General features: G+C 33.6%; 2 protein-coding genes, 1 long non-coding RNA gene and 1 other non-coding gene across 4 annotated transcripts; 3 read left to right on the top strand and 1 right to left on the bottom strand.

The window, feature by feature from the left end:
* LOC18609204 lies at positions 6,189 to 7,597 on the top strand. Its single transcript, XR_001926495.1, has 3 exons — positions 6,189 to 6,268; positions 6,345 to 6,407; positions 7,462 to 7,597. It is a non-coding gene; the product is annotated as an uncharacterized LOC18609204 (long non-coding RNA).
* LOC18609203 lies at positions 9,799 to 11,430 on the top strand. The gene has a single exon (XM_018114707.1). It carries the CDS (start codon positions 10,330 to 10,332, stop codon positions 11,125 to 11,127), a length of 798 nt encoding a protein of 265 aa, XP_017970196.1. The 5' UTR covers positions 9,799 to 10,329; the 3' UTR covers positions 11,128 to 11,430.
* Positions 14,055 to 14,142, top strand: TRNAY-GUA. Its single transcript is given in 2 exon segments — positions 14,055 to 14,091; positions 14,107 to 14,142. It is a non-coding gene; the product is annotated as a tRNA-Tyr (tRNA).
* Positions 16,069 to 18,018, bottom strand: LOC18609201. Its single transcript, XM_007044219.2, has 3 exons — positions 16,895 to 18,018; positions 16,718 to 16,795; positions 16,069 to 16,432 (listed from the first exon to the last, which is right to left on the bottom strand). The coding sequence occupies exons 1-3, from the start codon at positions 17,747 to 17,749 to the stop codon at positions 16,427 to 16,429; spliced, it is 939 nt and encodes a 312-aa protein (XP_007044281.2). The 5' UTR covers positions 17,750 to 18,018; the 3' UTR covers positions 16,069 to 16,426.

The raw sequence follows: 22,273 nt of genomic DNA, 5'->3' as shown, positions 1-22,273 counted from the left end.
AAAATTTGTTAAGTCACCATTTAGGTAACTTGAACAACATACAATTTAGAAAACTAATCCATGTTCTAAATGTTAGATATTAAAATGTTGTCTTAGATATATTTTAGGAAGTTTACTTAAAATAAAAGAGGTTTCCAAAATTAAAAGGAGTTTTAATTATGGAAAGAATTAAAAGGGAAAGTTTTATTTCAATGAATTTTTACTTAAGCAAAAGGAGTAAAATGTTTACTTTAAGTGTTTTGAAAATGGGAATTTCTTAAACACTAAATTGAAATAAAACAATACCAAATGATTTGATTCTGGCACTTTAAGTGAATTGATTGATGCTTTTCTCAAATAACATACAAGATCACCAAGTGATATTGAGCTTGAATGTATTTCTATGCTTTTGATTATGATTATAAAGCATGAGGATGATTATGGACTTAGACCTTAGAATATTAGGTTATGGCAGTTAAATTTATTTCTCATGGTATTTATTTTAAAATAGGATATGCACACTTTGCCTTATCTCTATTTTCTCTAGGTTGTAAAATTCTTTTCTCACCTAACTCCCTTGAATGTAACTCGAGGTTTCTTGATTATAGAATGTAATTAGTTACATCAAAGTGTAAAACTAAGGTTAGATAGAAAAATTTTTGTAACTTGAAGATGGAGATTTAAAGAGATTACAAGTAAAGCTTGAAGATGATGTTTGTAAAATCCCCTAGGTATTTGATCAACTAATTTCCTTAATGGCTCGAGGAAATTAGAATTAGTAAAGTCCATAATTATCCTAGTAATTGGCATGAGATAGATTTATTTTTAAATATATATATATGATATATGTGAAATGCAATAAATGCTATGCATGTCAACAACATCAAATCAACGAGACCTTAATTAATGAATTAATAAATAAATCCCTTATTAATATATTAAGTTAAAAAGTTACCTTCCACTATATAACAAGATAACTAGGTTGCTTGTTTAATAGGAGGCTTGTTAAGTCACTTTAGGTCAAACTTTTACTCGAGTACGTTTGAGTTGTTGGTGGTCTTACTCAACTAGTACCATGTTGTTCGGATGTGTTACACGTGATCGCATAGTATTAGAGGCATAGTTAGGTAAAATGTATAAGATACATTTAGACAAAGAGTTGTCACCTAACTAATATAGGAGTGTATAAGATACAATTGGTAAACTAAGTTACCTAGCTAATTAATTTCATGATGGCTTGTTGAGTCACTCAAAGTCATGGTGGGATGAAAAAGGTCCTAGCTCAACAAGAAGTTTAAAGCTTAAATTTCTCAAAATAATAAAGGAGGGCTATTATTTTGATAAAATATTGAGAATAATCATATAAGATTCTAAAACCTTATCTTTATGATTATATAATTTGCTTTAATGACTAATAATCATATGTGTTGGTTTATATAGGATATAAATCTATCATGGCGAATAGTTTGTCAGTTAAAAGCATACTTGATGCAAACAAGTTGATAAACCCAAATTTCATTAACTGGTTTTGCAATATCAAGATTGTCTTGAAATAAGAGAAAAAAGCTTATGTCCTAAATGGTCCTATTCATGAGGAACCTAGCAATGATGCTACAAATGAGGAAAATGAGGCTTATAGAATTTATATGGATGATCTTGATCAAGCTACATGTGTGATATTGGTTAGTTTGGCTCCAAATTTTCAAAAGCTACATGAAGCTATGAATGCTCAAGATATTATCTTAAACCTTAGAGAACTGTTCAATAAGGAAAGTCGCATAGAAAAATTCAACATTCCAATGGAATTGTTCTGATGTAAGATGTCTAAGGGAAGCATAGTAAGGCCTCATATACTTAAGATGATAGGATATATCATTTGACTTGAGTAGTTGGGTTGGGTTATGGATCATGATTTGAGCATAGACATTGTACTTTCTTCGCTACCAGAGAGCTATTCATAGTTTGTATTGAACTTGAACATGAACAAGATTGAGGTAACCCTTTCAAGCTTGTTGAATATGCTCACATAGGTTGACAACACCATAACGAAATATAAGCCTTTAGTTCATCTTATCTTTTATAAGAAAAATAAAAATAAGGAAAAAAAATTTTCTTAGAAAGACAAGGGTGAAAAGTAGACTTGTCAATATGGGCCAGCCCAGCCCAGCCCAGCCTGACCCTAGCCCTTTTGGGTTGAAAAAATATGGGTCGGGCCGGGCCAGCCCATTTTTTATATGGGCTGTGAAATCCCTAACCCAGCCCACCTCTTGCTAGCCCATCGGTTGGGTTGAGCCAGCCCATTTCTTTTTTTTAAAAAAAAAAATTTATTTTTATAATTTTAGTTAATAATTTTTTTATTAATAAAATTATTTTATGATTTAATTCATAAATTAAAATTATTAATTTGATAAGTAAAGATTAAACACATTAAAATATATAAAATAAGAAATATTATTGGTAATTAAATTGTTACTTTTATATAATTAAATATATAAAATTATTAAATTAATTAAAATTATTAATTTTTTGTACCCATAGGGCTAACCCACCCCAGCCCACTGATTTGGTGGGCTGGCCCATCTAGGCCCGATTTAAATATGGGCCTAAATTTTCATGGCCCAACCCACCCCATATTAAATGAAAAATGGGTTGACCTAATGGGCCAAACCCATTTTGACAGGTATAGTGAAAAGGCATCAACTTCGAAAGGTATGAAGCCTACTGGAAGAGTGAAAAAGGACAAAGACAATGACAAATGTCATTTTTATGGCAAACTTGGGTATTGGAGGCACAATTGCAAGGATTATCTTGAATCCATCAAAGGAAAGAAACAAAAAGAAGCTTCCACTTTAGGTATGATTCACATGATGATTTATTTTTCACTACTTGCTATATGATACCTTACTCTTTATTAATGGTTTTAATATGTATGACATATTGAAGGAACTAATAACAAAGAGCAGTGAAGGATAAGATCATGAAAAGGACAACCTTAGTGAATGGTGATCAAGCTTGTCAACCTAAATTAAATTGTGAAACAATAAATAATTTTAGAATATTGAATGTTTTCATGACATGATTGTCAACATGAGATGTTTTGGTTTTGGGCCTATGGCTGAATATTTTATTTTATGTTTAGGAAACATAGATTTATATTTTGCTAGCATGAGATGCTTAGCTTATATATATTTATATATTTACATTACATCTCATTTTATTTTGAAATTGTTCTAAATTATTTATCCTTAAGTAAAACCTTGCATATATGATAATCAATGCTAAGTCATAATGATAAGATCATTGTGAGATTATTTTTCTTTTGATTATGAATTAAAAAGGAAATTAATGAGATGACTTAGATAAAATGAGTCATAACTCAATGAATTCATAATAGGATTATGAACATATTTAGTCAAGAAGCATTCTTAATGAAATCTTGGATCTAAATTAAGATTGCTTAGAACTAAATAACAATTGATTATCATATTGAATTCATAAGAGATGAATCACAAAGCATTCCAAACCCAGTTAATCACATGAACTAACCTTTGAGAGGATTTCATCCCATAACCAATGATGAATGACTAATGACATGTAAGTATACATAAAAGTTATGGATATAACGCCCCAAAGGAAAGTAAATAAGTTTACTTGGTAAGATTTCTATACATGATAGAAATAGTGGGAGCTAATGACACTTTAAAGGTCAAGAGCCATGAAATTATAAAATCCAATATATAAGATTTATGCACAAAGATTGATTTAATGGGATGCATAAAAATGCATAATTCATCCATTAAACACAAACCATTAATAGGATGCATATTGATGCACTACTCATATAAGATGAGTCTACTAAATAATCCAACATGAATGATTAGACAATAACCTCTATTCAATGTAATAAATTCAAAATAGTTGAATACATTGAATAAGATAGACATATTTTGTGCATATCATAAGGTAGTGGGAGTAAGATAAGTTACTCATTAAAAGTGTATAAGATACATTTGCCAATCTAAGAAAAACAAAATGGGACTAAAAAGTTGGAGCTTAAAAGGGGACTCAATAAAAGAATTTAAGATGACATGTTAAAGGAGTTTAACATAGAGAGAATCTTAAATGTTAAAAGTGACATAAAGTCATGATTGAGCAGTTGTATTGGAATGGTTCCAAAACAAGAGATAATTGCATGATTATATCTATACTTGGATACAACCTTTTGTTTAGGCTACAAAAAAAGATATGTTTTGAGTTGTTAAAGTAACAACAAGAGCCATAATAATGGAATCAAGGTCTTGTTGTGATCTAAATTTGTATTTCAATTACAACAATGGAGATTGTTAAACATATGAATTAACATATTCTCAAATATTGCAATTTAAGTTTTCCTAGTAAAGACACAATAGCTAAGTGAAAGAGTTTGATATTGGATTTATTAACAATTGACTCAAGTGCAAGTGGGAGATTGTTGGTATATGCCCTTGAGCCAATTGAATTGGTCAAGGGATATAGATTGTCATTTAATGTATACTTAATTGCATAACTATATGTGATAGAGGTTTTCCTTCATATTAGTGCAATAATAAGGAGTTATTAAGTACTAATTGGATGAAGCCCATGGAACATAAAGGCCTTGCAAGAGAATTGTAAAGTTGTTACTGTAACACCCCGTACCCTCGTATAAAAGTCAACAAGACCTTATTGACATGACCAAAGGTCTATTGACGTAAATTTAAGTGCCAAAAAGCGATGACGAGTGAAAGGAATATTTTAGAATAAAATAATATTTATTAACAAAATAATATTAAAATAATCTGATGCAAGAACGAGTTGCATCTTGCGAGAAATAGGTTAAGTTTAAGTGGGGGAGAAAAAGTAAGAAAGAATTTTGAAGAAAAACGATGTAAGTGAGGCTTGCGTGCCTTCATTAAATAAAGCAAAAGAAGGTAAGTATATATTTAAATATTATGTTGACACCTTGGTGAAGTGTCAATTTGATATTTTATTTGTACAAGTGTAATGGAAGAAAAATAGAAGGAAATTGGAATTAAAGGAATGATGGGGGGAACCTAATTGAAAAGAATAAGAAGTTGAGGGCTGGAATTGCAAATAACGAAAAGTAAAGGGGTGAAGCTATAAGTATGACCAAGTTAAAGGATCAAATTGTAATTTACGATATGTTTGAAGGACCAAATCGTAAAAGATGGAAAGTTTGAAGGGTCAAATGATAAATAAGGAAAAATTTGAGGATTTATGTGCAGTTTCAACATTTGAAGCTAAATGGAAACTAACTAACCAAGGAAAATTAGATTATGTGGGAGGATGGAATATGCATGTAACAAATACTATTACATGCAAAGATATGCATGTAAGGATGTATTTGTAGTAGGGAACATGTGGGACCCCCATCATGTGACAAACAAAAAGGCATAAGACAAAATGAATAAGATAACACATGCATGTGGATTTTTATGTTAAAAGAATGCATGAAAGATTTATGCATAATGGACACTTGGTGACAATTAGACTAAAAGAAAAGAAAATATAGTTGCATGTAATGTCATTGGCCAAGGAGGAGGCCAAGTGGAAATTTAGGTGAAAAAGTTGCATGAAAGGCCATTGGGCACAAATAAGGTGGGATTAAGTGGAAATGAATTAAAGAATGAATATGGATAGTAAAGGAGGATTTCTAACCAATGTGGAAGAAAGGAAATAGGATGCATGAAACCTATTGGTTGGCAAAATGGCCAAATGAAACTAAAAAGTGAAAGTGTGCATGCAATTTGATTGGTCAAGTGGATGGCCATATAAATACTAAGTTTCAAGGAGTAAAAGAAATCTGAATTGGCCTTGGTGAAGCTTGAGAGAACCAGCCATTAAGAGAGGAAAAGAAAGAAGAAAGTGTTTTTGAGAGCTCCACCCGAAAGGAAGAAAAGAGAAAGAAAAGAGAGGAAACTGAGGAAGGCTCAGGTTGTGAAGATTCAAGGGAACTGTGGGTTCCTTGCTCTTTATTGTTGAGTTTAGCATCTCATCACCCAAAAAGGAATTTTCAACATGCAAGAAAGGAACTAATTTGTTGAGCTTGAGGAGAGAGGAAAGCTTGGTTCCAAAGTTCCAAGAGAAACAAGGGTAAGCATTGTGGTTTTGATTTGATTATGTTTTGACAATTGGATGGTAACCATAAGACATGTTTTGTGGCAGCAAGATCTTCAAAGAATCAAAGGACTGGATGCATGCATGTTGATTGTACACGAGTATATGGTGACTTGATACAAAGAAATGATGGGTAAGTGTTCTTGACCTTGAGTTTCATGAATGGAAAGAAAGATAGAACATTTGTTGATGATTTGTGTTTGTGGTAGCAATGGTGAACAATGTTATGAGGAGATATTGAATTGCATGTAGAGTTCAAAGTGATTTGGAAGGTAAGCACGCAATGTGGGTATGTTATGGCACAATAGGTTCGGCTAGTTGAAAGTTAGTGGTTGCATGTTAGAGTATTTATAAGAATAAAGACAAACAATGTGGATATTGATTAAGGGTTCTTGGTTAAGATGCTGCCCATATATAATTGTGCATGTGCATGAAATTGGAAATAATGGGTGAGGTCGGTTATAGTGAAAAAAATAATTATTTGAAATGTGAAGAGTTCTTGAAAATGAAAGGAACTAAGAATGTGGTACATGAGGCAACAAATGTGAGCTGAATTGGAATGATAAATACTAAGTATATTAAGCTTGATTTATTGGTAGGAAATGTGCAAGTGAAAAAGGATTACCGTGGTGATTAACTAAAAAAAGGAAACGGGTGACCGGCAAGCTAATTTAACTTAAAACGTAACCGGATAAGTGGCAAAGTAATATCCCGCCATTTTAAGGTAATTGCATATGTTGTCATGTTCAGAAATTTATTTTTACAAATATATGTATATTGTCTTCAGAACATTGCTAAACTTTTATAGTTTAGCTCTATTTACATGTGGTTTAAATTTTCTAAAGTTCATGTGGTTCTTAGTTCCCATAGTATGTACCATACATGTTTGTAGGTATTTTATCAAACATTTGATATGGTTCTATGTATGAATTTGACTAAAACTTGCAGAGGATCCTAATGGAATTTAGAGGTGCACTTTTTAAAACTTTTAAAAGTTTGTATCCAAACTCAAATAGATTTTCTAATCTCCATTGGCGAACTTACAGTCACATAAGCTGCCCATTTAACCTAGTAGTTATATAGTTCTCAAACTTTCTTGAATTTGAAAGTTCCTAGATAGGAGGTCATCTACGTGTCAAAAGTATGACAAATGAACTTTCCTTGAGTGTAAAGCAAAATAATGGCCACTGGGATCAGTATGAAGGCTAAAAAATTACTAGTTTCCTATTGGATTACATTTATGATTAGTTATCTATTGTGCAAGTAAACTGTTATTACCTCTCTACAATTCACACTAAGAATGAAACAAGCCTTTCTATGACACAGGGTAAAGCTAATGCTGTGAATGGTTGGACTTTGACATTATTATTAGCTATTGTATCAAAACTTTGGTGCAGAAGATTTTGTAGCCAGATTCCTGTTATCAAATTTTCTCTTTCATAAAAATCTTGCTTTCAGTTTTCTTTATCACTACTTTGCTATTTTAACTGTGTAATTGCTTCTCTCTTCAATAGCAACAATTACTAGATAATCTAAATAGGAATAAAATAAAAGAGGCATCCCTTCTGTTAAGGTTTTTTTTATCACCAACATAGCTTTTTCAATCTTTATGGTTTTAATCCTAATCCTCACTGTGTTATTGGTGGATGGTGTATTAAATTTAGGACTAGCATGCTTTGGTTTCCTTGACAAAAATGATTCCATAGTGCATGTAATTTTTTTGAACTTTCATCTTGTTTTTCAAAACAGCTTGCTCATTGATTTGTAGGAACAATTTGTTTACGTTTTGTAATAAATGTTCTTTGTAGATATGTCAAATATTAATTAGCAAGACTTTTTTTTTTTGGACAACATCTTGCTCATTGAGAATGCAGAACAATATTTGTACATATTATGATAGTTTTTGTGTATTTATTGACAAATTGTACATATATCAAATATTAATTAGCAAGATTAAATTAATAACAGCTTTTGCAATTCTTATCAATAATTCATAATTTTTAACATTTAAGTGTTTATAAAATTTTGTAAACCCGTTGCGTAGTGTGGGTATTTTTCTAGTTGTTAAGAAAAGCTATTGCTCTTTGCTTCTTTCAAGAGAAAAAAGATAATAAAAAAAATAAGATATATGGAATTTTGGTTTCTAAATTTAACACAAACCCAACACCCAGGGTGATTCAATTGAAGCATGATGCAGCATTGAATTATAAAAGCGTGAACAATGGAATCAAACAGTGGATATTTGAATACAAATGGCACCCGCGTATGTATGTACTGAGTACTGATAATGTTAGCATCAGAAGAGTAATAAGTGAAATCCCCTGGGAGATGCCAATTGGACAATGTGTAACATAACATGTAACATGTGACGAGGGATGAGACGACTTCAACAGACTTTCTGACAGCCCTTCCTACATGTCCCTCCCTCCCTTCACCCCCTGTTAGATCTCTACATTTCTTTATAATTTTCGCCCACGTTTGCCCACCTGGCAAGCTGCATCGTATACCTGTATCGATATATTACAAAATTTTTACATTTTAATTAAGGGTAATACCAAAATGTCCAATGATTGCAGTTGGGGTTTCGGTCCCATTAGTCACAATAGCAGAGATTGGTAACTTTTTCCCAACTCACAATGTAGTTTTTTCTTCGTGTCAGCTCAGAATGTCATCATGATCCAAAGAATCGAACACCTTAGCATTTCTCTTCGATTAATCTTGTAAAAGGTAATTACAATGCGAGCATATTTAATACCTAGGAAAACATGTGATAGAATAGCCATGCTGAACAAGGGATAAAATAACTCTCATCTGATCTCAATTGAAGCTTGAATGTCATAAAGAGTCTCACATTTGTCTTGAGCTTTAACAGAAAGATATATCTTTTTAACTCTTATAAACATAGAAATTTCCTTCCTAAGAGAGATGCTTGCAGTGATTATTGAGTGAATAACCCCTGATTCAATAGTTATGTATATTTCAATTATTTGATTTTTATCGTTTACATACAACACATATCAGAATTATTCCACATGTACAGACACCAATGGGTGTTGGGCAAAAGGATGATTAAAGATTAGACAATGGAACTATGTCGGCGTCGGGCATGAGTTTTGCCTGAAGATTCCAATTGTTGATTGTTTGGTAATGTTTGAGAGACACATCCATTTGTTATCCCATACATAGCTTGTTCCCCTTGTCTTTTGCCCTAGCTTTAGGCTATCATGTCCTTATGTCTTCTTAAGCTTTGTGTTAAAAGAAAAAATTGTTCAAAATTGAGGCACTAGGTTGCACTGGTACGAAGCATTTCAACAACAATACCCTGTATCCAAGGATATAATTTTGGGTAAGTCCATTGTTTTCCAACGCTGATATGGACCCTACACCGCGTGCCATATAAATGTTAGACCTATCAATTATCAACCTTGTGTCTCCACCAATTAAACAACTTGGAAGTTCTTGCAATATGGGGTTGAATTTCCTTGAAATTTTCCTCTAAAATGAAAAGTAACAAAGAAATTCCAGAGGTGATTCTTTAGATCTAATATATATGTATATGCATATTGTTATGTAGATCAGATCCATAATCATCCAAGCTTATGGTAAATCATATTTGAGTTATTTGTTATGCTGTGATTAGACGGTGACCGCCAAATTATTCTCTTAAATTGATTCTTTCTCCCCTTGGACAAAAGTTTGGGTTAGACAGTGAAATCCAAACAATTATAAGGTAAAGGTGTCTCTCAATCTTAAGAGGTTCCATTCCTAAAGTAAAAGTTTCATTGGAAACCCACCTAGAGAAGATCCTTTTCTAGCCTTTCGGTGCTTAAATTCAACAACTTCCATTCCTTTTTATTCCTTTCTTTTCTCTCTGTTAAACTTGGAACAATGGAATCAATTGTTTCTCTGCCTCAATCTGCATAATTGATCTCCCAATGTTGGTAGATGCTGTTTGCTACATAGACAGAAAAGAAAAAGCTAAAGCCTGCAATTGCTGACTTGGTATCCCCTATAATCCTATTCTCTCTCTCTCTCTCTCTCTCTTTTTCCCCCAAAATCCATATCTACTACTACATTGAATAACGTAGTCTCGTGTTAGTTGAGGTTTTTTGAAACTTTTGCCCGCTCTCTGGGGAGGGAAACTCCAGCTCAAACATGTTTCTAAGCTTCAGGTAACACTTCTCCCTTGTGACTATGGCAATTGAAGTTTGCTCAGAGATTTCAAGCGCAGGAATCAGCCCAAGAATTTCGTTTTCTCATGATCTCAACCAAAAAGATGATGCAGAATCCATTGAAGAACATCACCAACAGAGACTGGACACATCGCTCTTGGATTCCGGTTCGGATTTCGATTTCTGCTTTGGCAATAGTTTTGTGCAGGAATTGCCCTCCGCTGATGAGCTCTTTTCCAATGGCAAGATTCTACCAATTGAAATCAAGAAAAAACCTCTACTTGTTGCAAAGCATGTTCATCGTCAATCTCAGCCTGTTCCTTCTCCTCCTCGGCAGACAACAACAGACAACTCCGGGAAGAAAAGATTGAAAGAATTTTTATCCATGAGTATCGACGCAGATGACAAGCCTGCATCCAAATCTTTCTGGCAGTTCAAGAGAAGCAGTAGCCTCAATTGCGAAAGTACTCGAAGCAAAAGCCTAATCCGATCGCTACAGTTTCTTTCGCGCAGCAATTCAACTGGCTCAGCTCCAAATCCAAAATCAACAATGCTTTCAAAAGAAACCCAGAAGCAGCATTTGCAGAAGCAACCATCTTTGTCAAGAAAATCATCAGTATCAAGTTCTTCTGGTGCATTTTATACATACAGTTCTACACAAAAGCCTCCACTAAAGAAGAATTGTGGAGCATATGGAAATGGAGTTCGAGTAAGTCCTGTTCTGAATCTTCCACAACCATTCATTTCCAATGCAACTGTGAGTTTTTTTGGGTTTGGTTCACTCTTCTGTAACGGTAAGGTTAAAAAGAAGAAAAGATGAATTTTCAGTTCTTAGCTCCAAAAGACTGAAAGGTTCAAAGTACAGTTGGGATTTAGCTGTCCATGAATTAGCATGTGATTAGCATATCTGTAAATTGAAAGAAGAAAAATTTAGTATAGAAAAAGATTAGATCTTATCAAAGTACATGAGCTATCCGATTTACCTTTTTTGAGAGTGAAAACAACAGTGAAACAATTGATGAAATGGATGCTCAGTTTCGATGCATATCATCATTGTTATGGAGTTAGCAGACAGGTAAACATGGTATTTCTCTTTCATGGCTATCCATGCTCACTTCTTTCCCATCTTTTGATTCTTTTCTTTATCTTCTTTTTCAATCAATAAGTTATTAGATGTGGCTATCCTTGGCTCTCTTCAACTGTGATTGAGGCTTCCTTTTGTTTGTTTGCTTGATTGAAAATACTATTAAAGTAATTAAATTGGGCATTTGGGACCAAGAGGGACCATGTTTTGGTGTCTTTTTGTTCTATCTTAGTTTAAGACAGAACAGTTCCTAATGAATTGGCTTTACAAAAACAAGTGATGGTTAAGGGGCCCCCTTAAACTTACTTTTCCTCTGCTTTATCTTTAAAATGGTCTTATTAATAAGGTCCTCGGTGCTGGGCTGCTGGCTTGACTTGATCACAGCTACCCTAGCTAACATGGCCCATGCCTTGCTTGTGATCTGATGTGATGCTCAAAACCATTCTGGTTATTCAAGGATTTGGTAATTATTTCTTCAATTTTTCCAAACAAAGATTTTGATTAGATGTAAAATCAAAGACCCAGCTATTCATTGTCTCTTCTAAATTAGTTGTTTATAATTAGATTTTTTTTTTCTTTTGCAAAAAATGAAATTCAAACTCAAACTCAAAACCTTTAAGTAAGGACTTAAGAATATGTCTTGAAAATTTAATATTATAAATTAGTAGTATTTGTGAATAGTTAAAATGATGATATAAACCTATTCAGTCAACCTCAAAAAAAAATTATAGTTTTTTTTTCATAAATTAGAGAGGAGGTGATGTTGATTGTAATCTCAAGTGTTGATAATACATTATCGAAATTTTATTTTAGCCAAATGACAAATTTACAAATTCACTCATGAATATTTAGTTTACTAGTTGGTGCATCTATTTTTTACTTGAAAAAGTTAAGTTAAAATCTCCTTTTTCTCTAATCTCAAATATATATATATTTATTACAAGTCATTTTTTTTCAAAATAATTGACATCAAATTTAAACCTCTAACTAAAATATAATAAAAGAATTAGGTTTAAGTCTTATTATATGAGAACTGATCCAAATTACTTTATTTTAATCATATCACAAATTTGATTATTGGTTTAATAGGTTGACTATGATCAATGGCATAGTCAAGATTTCACGTTTGGAAGCGAAGGTAATATCTATAAAACAGTCATACTAAAAGTTAAATGTTTGACAAAAACATAAAGTAACTTAGATGGAAAAATTTCATATGAAAATTACACAAATAACTCCAACTACATGCTAAGTATATAATAAAGACATTTTTTAATAAATATTGCATGCTAAAATTGAGCGTCTTTAATTGAGTTCAACAATTTTTCATAAGGTTGAACGCATCTATCACTGAATCAATGTCAAAACCTCGAATAATTTTATTTTCAATGAAAATATTCAACAAATTTCTAAGAAAATTATCTAATATTTTATTATAAGTCTCATTCTTAACAAGTTTCACAAGTAGAAAATGAACGCTCTAATGTTGCAATGGAAATTGAAACAGTCAAGACAAGTCAGATCAATTTGTCAATAAAGAAGTAAACTTTTGATATTCTCGTTTTCTTTAACACTTAACACAATTCAAAAAATGTAGATAAATTTTTCAAAACCTAATTATGAATAATGTCAAGTTTGAATAGATTTAATTGATAACTTAGATGTATCTTATCAAGCTCAGTAAAGTCATCATCATAATATTTATTTGCAAGATTGCAATTTCAATAACAAACGATTCGAAATCATTCTAAGGACCCAAATATGTGCCAAAAGTAAATAAACCAAACTTACCAATTATCATGACATGAAAATTAAATTATTGACCAAAATTTTATTACACAGAAAATGCTCATGGCAAGTAAAAAAATGTAAAAAAAATGACTTTTTGTTTCTATTTAATAAAAAGAAAAGAGAACAAGAGGTGGTAGTTGTGAGGTTTTGGAGAAGAAGAGTTCGAAAATAATTCTATTGCGATAGGTTTTATTTTAATCCTAAGTATATTAAAATTAATTGTTGACTAATTGTTAGGCATCTCACCAAACAAAAAATTATTGAAAGGACAAAATTCTAAAATTCTAAAAAAATAAAAATATATGATAAAAATTTTAAAGTTTTTGTAGAGATAAAATTTTAAAATTTTAAAAAATAAAAATATATTTTAAAAAATTTTAAAATTTTTAAGGGGGCATGGCTTACTAGCCCCCTTTCCTTTGCCTCTAACTAGGATACAATGATTGTAACATAATATTGAAAAATGTTTGATTCCGATTGTAATTTTACCACTAATTTCATAAAAAAGAAAAACTTAAATCTATAATTTTCTAATCTATAAGCTTTTTAAAGTTTCCAATAAAATTGAGTCTGCATAATTTAATTGGTATTTTGACTATGTTTGTGCCCATTATGGGCATTTCATGGCACTTTATTTTAATTTATATATGATTATTTTTTGGTCTACAAGGAAAGAAAAAAAAAGTAGAAGAGGGGAAGTGGAGGAAAGGTGTTACTATCTCACATCACTTAGAGATGAAGAAAGAAGGAGATAAAAGAGAAACAAAATGGGGCAGGGGAGGTGATCGACCACGAGATTGATAGCGGAGAGCCCAGACTGCCACTATATGAAAATGAAGAAGTAAATATTACTGGAACCGACTTGCAGTGAACCGACCTTAGCTCAGTTGGTAGAGCGGAGGACTGTAGTGGTTAATTGCTGAAATCCTTAGGTCGCTGGTTCGAATCCGGCAGGTCGGATTTGCTTTTTATTTTGTAACTAATGATATGATATGGTTTTCTTTCGTAATTTTGGGTCACATCTTATCCGAAAAGGGTTGTCGAAAGAAGCCCAAAAGGGTAAAAAAGGAAATATATTCATTTCTGGGTGGGCTTATTGGAGAGGACTCCTAGGTTGGATTTAGGGGGAATGCCTTGTGAGATGCATATTTGCGCTGCTGAAATTGGCCCTGTCAGCTCCACTCCATTAGTCTTTACTCGTGTTTTTTCCTTCGGTTTTTTGCTGGAATAAGATCAATTGAATACGTTGAGTTCCCCGAAGGCAGCAATAGGGCAGACCACAAGCAACTCTATTTACAATGTGGGTGGAACAAACCTGGATAGTAGAGTGGGAGACCACACGCCTGTCCCCAGCCCAGGTATCTTCTTTCTCGATCCAATGCATTGAAATCCAAGTAATCCTTCTCTTTATCAAACCACCCTCATTGGAATCAGGTCAGCATGGAACACTCGATGACTCAAACCGTATGAAATGATGATTAACCCAAAATTAATCCTCCTTCACTTTTTCACTTCCAAATTGGGATTCTAGCAGCCCATGCAGTTAGTAATCATTAATCAAATTTCAATGGTCGAGCCATGCCTTCCCTCATCCAAGTACTTTATTGTATGAAAATTGATGTAACACGTGCTCAAACCCATTGTTTAATTACCAGAAATGTAATAAAAAGGAATTCCTTAAACATGAAGGTTGTAAGTACGACAGGTAACTCCCGTCTGTACAATTCTATACGTCCATGGTCAAAGCGTCAACGCCTGCGACTAGAACCTCTAAATCTCAAATAAGGTCCACCTCTTGCAAGAACAAAAAAGGGCGCACCTTGGATCAGGTCAGACAGTAGACACTCGGGGCCTACGTAGACCCTGCAAGGACACGTTTTCATGGTCAATTTGCTTTGCTGAATCAGAGAGCAGCCTTTGGCGGTAGCCCTAACCATGTCAACCATTTTCATATCTAGTTATTCTAGTGCCTACAAAACCAATATCATTTAACCGAACAAGGGACGAAGCATCCCACTTCTGATACCAACACCATTTGGAGAACGACCACGTGTTCACTGTTTTGGCTTTAAAAAAAGTAGTACAAAACAGCTGCAAAAAGCATGGCACTAAAGGACCCAACTATTCCCTTCCAGTTATGCTAGAAGCTTGCACCGCTACCAATAGTGTACCGATGTCTTCGTAGATACCAACATTCGTTTGTCTACATGGGAAATTCACAAGGGCTACCACAATCCAATGAATAGACAAATAGTTTAATGTTTCCCATTTAGCTTTTGGAATCCAAACAGTGCATAACTCTAAAAAATTTAATCCAATTTTGAATAGCACTGATCATAACAGGAGAATTAGCTTTGCACACTGTTAAAAACGAAAGTAACTTGCAGCTTCTGTCAATATGGTAACAGTTACATCCAGAGAATTGGCAACAGAAAAGCGGTTTGATGATGATGCAAACCACAAGCATAGCCAGTAGAATTCACATGCATACGGAGCAAGTGTATAGTTTTGTAACCATAGCAACCACAACAGGGCAGGCAATCTGTAGGTTCCAGTCAATAATGTTGGTTCTTTCCTAATTATCTAGTATCCCCTCATCTATTGAAACAAAGAAGCACGAGTCACAAACGAAAAACTAAGCTTACAAGAAAGCAACAAGAGTAACCTACTCTGAGATAAATTCATATAGCGTGAGTTTGAAGCACTTGAGGCTGAAACCATATTCTTACTATCAGTTGTTCCTCATCCTCGCAAGCAACAATGCACTTGAAATTTTCTTACTTGTTTCAGTAGAATGCCAATGAACACTATAACTGAAAATACTAGGAATGTACTTGCTGAGCATCTCCTACTCAATGGTCTATTGTGAAGTTTAGCAAGACGATGCAGAACCGAAAGATAGAGACTAAATTTTATTCAATGAATTGATATCAGAAAACCAAGCTCATAGAAGAACCATTCCCTTATATCTATTAAAGATGCACTTGACATCTTACTTTATACAAGATTATTCAGCTTGAGAGAAATAAAAAATGAATGAAGATTATAATAAAACAAAAATTAGTAATTCAAAGCAACTGAACCTACACCAGAAAGTCATAGGGAAATTCAACATTTTTATGAAATTCCCATTTCATAAAGGGCTGGTACCTCTGTATAGCACTAGTTATGGTCACAAAATTACCATCAGTCAGCAAACAGAAGCCTCTGAAACTTTTCCTGCAGCTTGTTGCCATTCCCGTTACTACCTCTGCAGAAAGTCAATTATCAACAAATCAAGCTCACAAATTGATGATTCAATCATAATACGGAGATCTTAATTAGAGCAACAAGCTCAAAGCAGCTGAAGAGAAAAAAATTTTCATTTGTTTGGTTGCGGAGAAAGGGTCAGAAACAGAGAGGGAAAAAGGTGGGAAATTTTTGAATTTCACATTCGTCTTTCCTTGGTGATTGCTTCTGATTTGTTAAAATTTAAAAGACATTAATTCAAGAATTCAAAAGAGAACAAATTAGAAAATGAAGATAGCAAATTTACCTTGCCGTTTTGAACCAACTCCGGCACCTTGTAAGAATCCACCGTCACCTCCGTCAGCCACAATCCAGGAAACAACGACTACAACCGCAGCCGAAAAACCAACAAAAATTTAATAATGAAAAACGCCAAAACAATCGGAAAAAACAATGCCGGAAAAATCAAAAACATAAAACTTACATCCAATTGATTCTGAACGTAACGTGGCCGTTTCTTTGGCCTCCTCAAAGGGCGGTGCCCGGCCATCACCATGAAATCCTCCTCGATCTCTTTCTTCGATAGCGACACCGAGAATTTCGGTCGTGGCCTTTTCTTCTCAGCCGCCGCCGCCGCCGCCGTCGCCGATGCCACCGATGATCCTCTGTCCCTTACTCTCGGTGAATTAATAACCTCATTCTTCATCGGAGAATTATAATTGTTGTTTGTTCCTCCTCCGTCAATTGGAGCCTTACACGCGGCACGCCTAGTCCTGAGATTCCACGGCCTAGCCTCCACTGCTACTGCAGGCGATTCTTCTATCTCTTTCTCTTTCATTTTCCGTTTAGGCTCTTCAAATTCATCCTCATCGTCGTCGACATCATCATCGTCGGACACTTCGTCTCTAAAAATCTCATCTTTAATCTTATCCGCCGCCGTTTTAAGATCCTTCATGATCTTCTCCCTAACTGCCTTGATCCCCTCCGCCGCCTCTCCCTCGGATATCCTTAATCGCCGTTCCCTTCCATAATCGTTGTTCTTGTCGTTGCTTGGAGACGACTCCGATTCCCTCAGCCGCGTTGCACCAACGATCATACTGTCAAATTTGGAAGGCGGAGATCGGCGCCTCTGAAACACATGACGATGACGGTGACGACGATGATGATCAACGGCGGCGGAGGAGGAATCGGTGGCGGTTGAAGCATCATCAAGTTTCACACACCTGAGATACCTCTGGTTGCCCCACTTCAAACAAGGCAGCTTGAAATTGTGAAGAGGCTTTGATCTCTCGGGTCCCATCGCCATCTCTCCCCCACCAGAATACACCATTGATCGCATCCAAAACACAGAGCGAGCTCAATCTTTAAACCAAAACAAAAAACAACCCTTTCTTTCAATTCCCTCTGAAATTATAATTTCCTTTATTTTTTCTTCTCTTCCCGTTGGCAATGGGGATTTCTTGTTTGCTATGCCAATCGCCGGGAACGCTTTCAGAGTTGCCTCCTTTTCTTTTCTCTTATGATATGGGAGTAAGGGACGGGCGAGGGCGGTTTTAACGTTCGGGTTAGGAGATTTCGAAGGGGTGCTTCCGTAATTTCATTGTTCGGTGAAGGGCTTCCTGCTATAGTGCGCGTAGGTGTATAGATTAGCGGGCTTTGGGTTTTCCCGGGTGATACGTCGTTTTTGAGTTATGGTTGGCGTAACCACCGTTTGATAAAATGCACGTTTGTTTTATCTCTTCTTATAGCCGTTGATTTTTTTGAAGAAGGAAAAGTGAAGATGGAAATTATTATAATTTGCTGTGTGACAAATGACAATGTCAATGTGGCTTGAAAAAATTTCATACCTAGAGAGGTGGTTTTTGTTGAACATATATTTCCTTATTCCATAACATATAATTTTGATCTGAAGAACTATGTCCACGTTTCATGTATTTCTCTTCTAATTCTTCAACCATGGTATGTTTTCAATAAGCATGTTTAGCAGCTTGGTGATTGGAAGTAGGTTTATGAATATGGCCTAGGGGTGTGGTGAAGGCTCTATGGCGAGTTAAAAGTTGAGAGTAAAAAAGGTATTTGTGGATAGGATATGCTGTGACATATTTCGTATTTGTGTTGGGTAATTCACATGTTGATCACATTATTTCTATAATATATGTTTTAAATTTTGTTTAAAATTATTTAAATATTTGATTTAATTTAATAATTCAATTTTATTAAAAATTTTATTTTTGAAAAAACAAATTTAAGTTTATTCAATTTTATTTTTATTTTTAAGTTGAAAATATTAACTTTTTATAATTTATAATTAAAACTTAAACATTTTTTAAATTTATTTTAATTTTTTCTTTTAATTTTAATTTCATTTTATTTTATTTTAGTAAGAAAAGGAGAGAGGCAATGAGTAGAGAGAACAAAATTGTAGAAAATGAATAAATTGCATTTTATATACTATAGTAATTCTTAAAATTATCAAAAGGCATTTTTATCCAATATTTATTTTTACTCTATTCCTTGTCTTTTGGAATAGCAAATACTAAAGGGCCTTGATATTAGCAAATACTAAAGAAGGATTAAGAATGGAAGGAATGACTATTCTATTCTCCCAACCAAACATGTTATAAGTACTACATAAAATATCCAAATTTTATAAATTCTTAGATTTCTTATACAAACGTAATGTTTTTAAATGAGATAATTAGACATAATACTTTAAAAAATTCTTATTCTTTTATGGTGTTCAATCAAACTTTTATATTTTTATTTTGGGTCAAATAGACCCTTAAAACTAACAGATGACTAATTATCGTTAGTCAAAATGCTACATGTCATTTTATGACACATGGTGCTAATGTCTCGAGTCCACATTTTCAACCCACGTAGTGCTGATGTCACGAGCTCATATTTCTAACTCAAAAGATATTTATTAAAGTGAAGGAAGACTCACTTCATCTCTTATTGATGTGGGATTCATGACATTCTACCTCACCTAATTGTGCAACGTCATTATTGCACTGGCTCTTTACTCATAGAGGAGAGAGACCTTACATGCAGTGCTAATGTCACAAGTCCATTTTTCCAACCCACGTCGTGTTGATGTCACGGGCCCATGTTTCCACAAAAAGGAAAGAGACCTTACACATGGTGTTCATGTCACGGGTCCACATCTCTAACCCACGAAATGTTTATGTCACAAGCTCACGTTTCCAACCCAACAAATATGCTTGTTAAGTGAAGGAAGACTCACCTTATCTTTTACTGATGTGGGATCCATAAAATTCTACCTCAGCTAATTATGCAATGCTCTCTAGCTTTTTACCCATAAAAGATGATGTAGGATCCATGATATTCTACCAATTAAATCCCATTGTGCAATGCCCTCTAGTTCGAGTCTGCTTTAACCTTAATATCTCATGAAAGTCCCACATTAGTAAAAATTTGGGTCTATTCTGTTAGCACTTATCGTGGGCCCACATTTCCAATCTAAAAGACAAATCTATTAAGTGGAAAAAGGTTATTAATTATGTACCAAAGACCTACCCATCTCTTATATTAGTGTAATAAGCTTAATATGATAGTTCCAAGAAAGGGGTGAATTGGAATATTTTTGTAATTTTGAAGATTCCTTCTCAATTTTGACAAAATAGAATTTTCTTAGGCCAAATCTTTAATTTGAAAGTAAACAAGACAATTGATTTCTTGTAAAGTAAAAGAAGTTGGAAAATACAAATGAAATTTAAAAGAGTAAGAAAGGAAAGAAAAATCAACAGAATAATTTTTAGGGTAAAATACTCCACCTCCAATTTTTAATCTAAATTTCAAGCGGGTCTATTAGTTTTCGAAATAGACATTTCACCCCAAAAAGATATTTTCTGCTAGACATGATCCAACCGTTAGTGTTTCCATTAGTTTGATTACGTAATAATATTAAAATAAAAATTTTACCCTTTATTAATTTTAATAAAAGAAAGAGCACCAATCAATGCTCCCCTCCCTTGGGAGCACCAGTCGATGCTCCCCTCTCTTAAGGAGCTAGGGAGCACTGATTGGTGCTCTTTATTTTTTTTATTTTTTACAAAAGATATAATAATAATTTTTAAAATTAATAATGAAAAAAAAGCATTTTAGTTTTTTATAATCTCTGTTAACAATGTTTACACTTCAAAAGCGGAATGTCAATTTCAAAAACTAATGAGCGTGGTTGCAATTTTGATTAAATTTTAAGAGTGTGGGGTATTTTACTCTAATTTTTATAGAGGTTCGACCTCTTTGCTTACGTCCTCTCTCTTAAATTCTCTAAGAAGTTTAAAATCCACAATTGAAATGAAGTTCAATACAATGCTTTTTTATAATTAAAGCACAACCACTCTTTTACCTTTTATCTTAATTAAGGTATAAAAACTCAATCTCTACCTTTTCAATTGGTTAAGGTATAACCATTCAAGTGAGTACAATAAAAGATGAAAGTGCAACTGGGATGCCTTTTGAAGGCTAAATTGCAAATTAATTATATCCTCAAAATCCACCCCATCTCTGTGACACTGACGTATCACAGTAGATGGTGACATGATATATTGGTATCCATGACGACATGGTCTTGTGACATTTTATCTTTTACCTTAATCGTCACGTGATATAAAAAATGAAAGTGACATTTTGACTAATATTCGTTAATAATAAGAGTCTATTTGATCCATAATAAAAAGTATAAGAGCTTGATTGAAAACAATAGAAGAATAAAAGTTCATTTAGATTTTCTTAAATAGTTCAAGAGTTTTAAAAATATTTTGTCTTAAAATTTAAATGTTTTTAATTAATTCAATTGCTGTTTAATTATTTTTTTCTTAAAATTTTACTTGAAAAACTTATAAATACACTAGTTCTAGAATCCAGAGTTTACTAATACTGGAATGGCATGAAACTCATAGATAACAATTATCATACGTAGAGAAAAATAAAAATTTTAAACATACCATGCCATGCCGCCACTAATGGAGCACATTAGTGATTTTAATACAAAGAAAATTTAAAAAGAGTAATAAAAAAATATTACCTAGCCAAGTGATGTCATAATCACGATGACAAATCCTCTTGATTGAGAGAATATATGGCACTACTCTTATTTCTACTCAAGTCTATGTACATTACAAAGGGAGGAAAAACCTAAGCCACCCAAGCATTTGCCTTCTAAGGGTTGCACACATAGTTGCACTCGAACTTTCACAAGGAGGAAGCTTTCTCAACTATACCTTTTATGATAGCAAGGTGGACAACTACTTGTCCTCTCCACACAATCACACTCCTCCTAACCAAATCACAAAATTGGAAAACTATTTTTCAAGTCACTCAAGAAAGTCTGCGGCTAAGCTTTCTTTGTTAGTTTTCTAACGACTAAAAAAACTAACTTTTGTGTTTCACTTGTATTATGAGGAGTAGCTGAAAAGTGATATTTATATCTAAGTTAATTAACTTATTAAATTACAAATAAGGCCTCAATATTATGACCTTTTATAATTGTAGACACTGTAAAAAAAGAAAAGTTATAATAAAATTGAATTAACTAAAAATAAACCAAAAAAAAAAAGAGGTACGATTGGCAGGGTGCGGACGCACCGTGCCAGCCACCACCCTCACCCTGCCAGACGGGAAAAATTCGCGTCTGGTAGGGTAGTGGGAGCATGCCCCTTTCAACCGAGTATAAAGGGGGCACTATAGCACTCATTCGGGGGCTAAAATCTGAAAAAAAAAAATTCCTAGGAATTCCTATCAACCCAAAAACACAGCATCAAAAACATCCTAAGCTTTCTAGCAACCAAAAACAACCACAATCCATAACCAAAAAATCAAAAAAAAATCAAAAATG

This window comes from Theobroma cacao, chromosome 2 (assembly GCF_000208745.1).
Source record: "Theobroma cacao cultivar B97-61/B2 chromosome 2, Criollo_cocoa_genome_V2, whole genome shotgun sequence".
Taxonomy (NCBI): domain Eukaryota; kingdom Viridiplantae; phylum Streptophyta; class Magnoliopsida; order Malvales; family Malvaceae; genus Theobroma; species Theobroma cacao.
Note: the sequence above shows the minus strand (reverse complement) of the source record. Positions and strands in the feature narration are given on the sequence as shown.

Bases quoted from the DNA above. Each gene is read 5' to 3' on its own strand.
- LOC18609203 (XM_018114707.1), top strand. From the start codon at position 10,330: ATGGCAATTGAAGTTTGCTCAGAGATTTCAAGCGCAGGAATCAGCCCA.
- LOC18609201 (XM_007044219.2), bottom strand. From the start codon at position 17,749: ATGCGATCAATGGTGTATTCTGGTGGGGGAGAGATGGCGATGGGACCC. The intron at 16,796-16,894 runs GTAAGTTTTATG...CTGCGGTTGTAG, and splicing joins ACGTTCAGAATCAATTGGAT to TCGTTGTTTCCTGGATTGTG.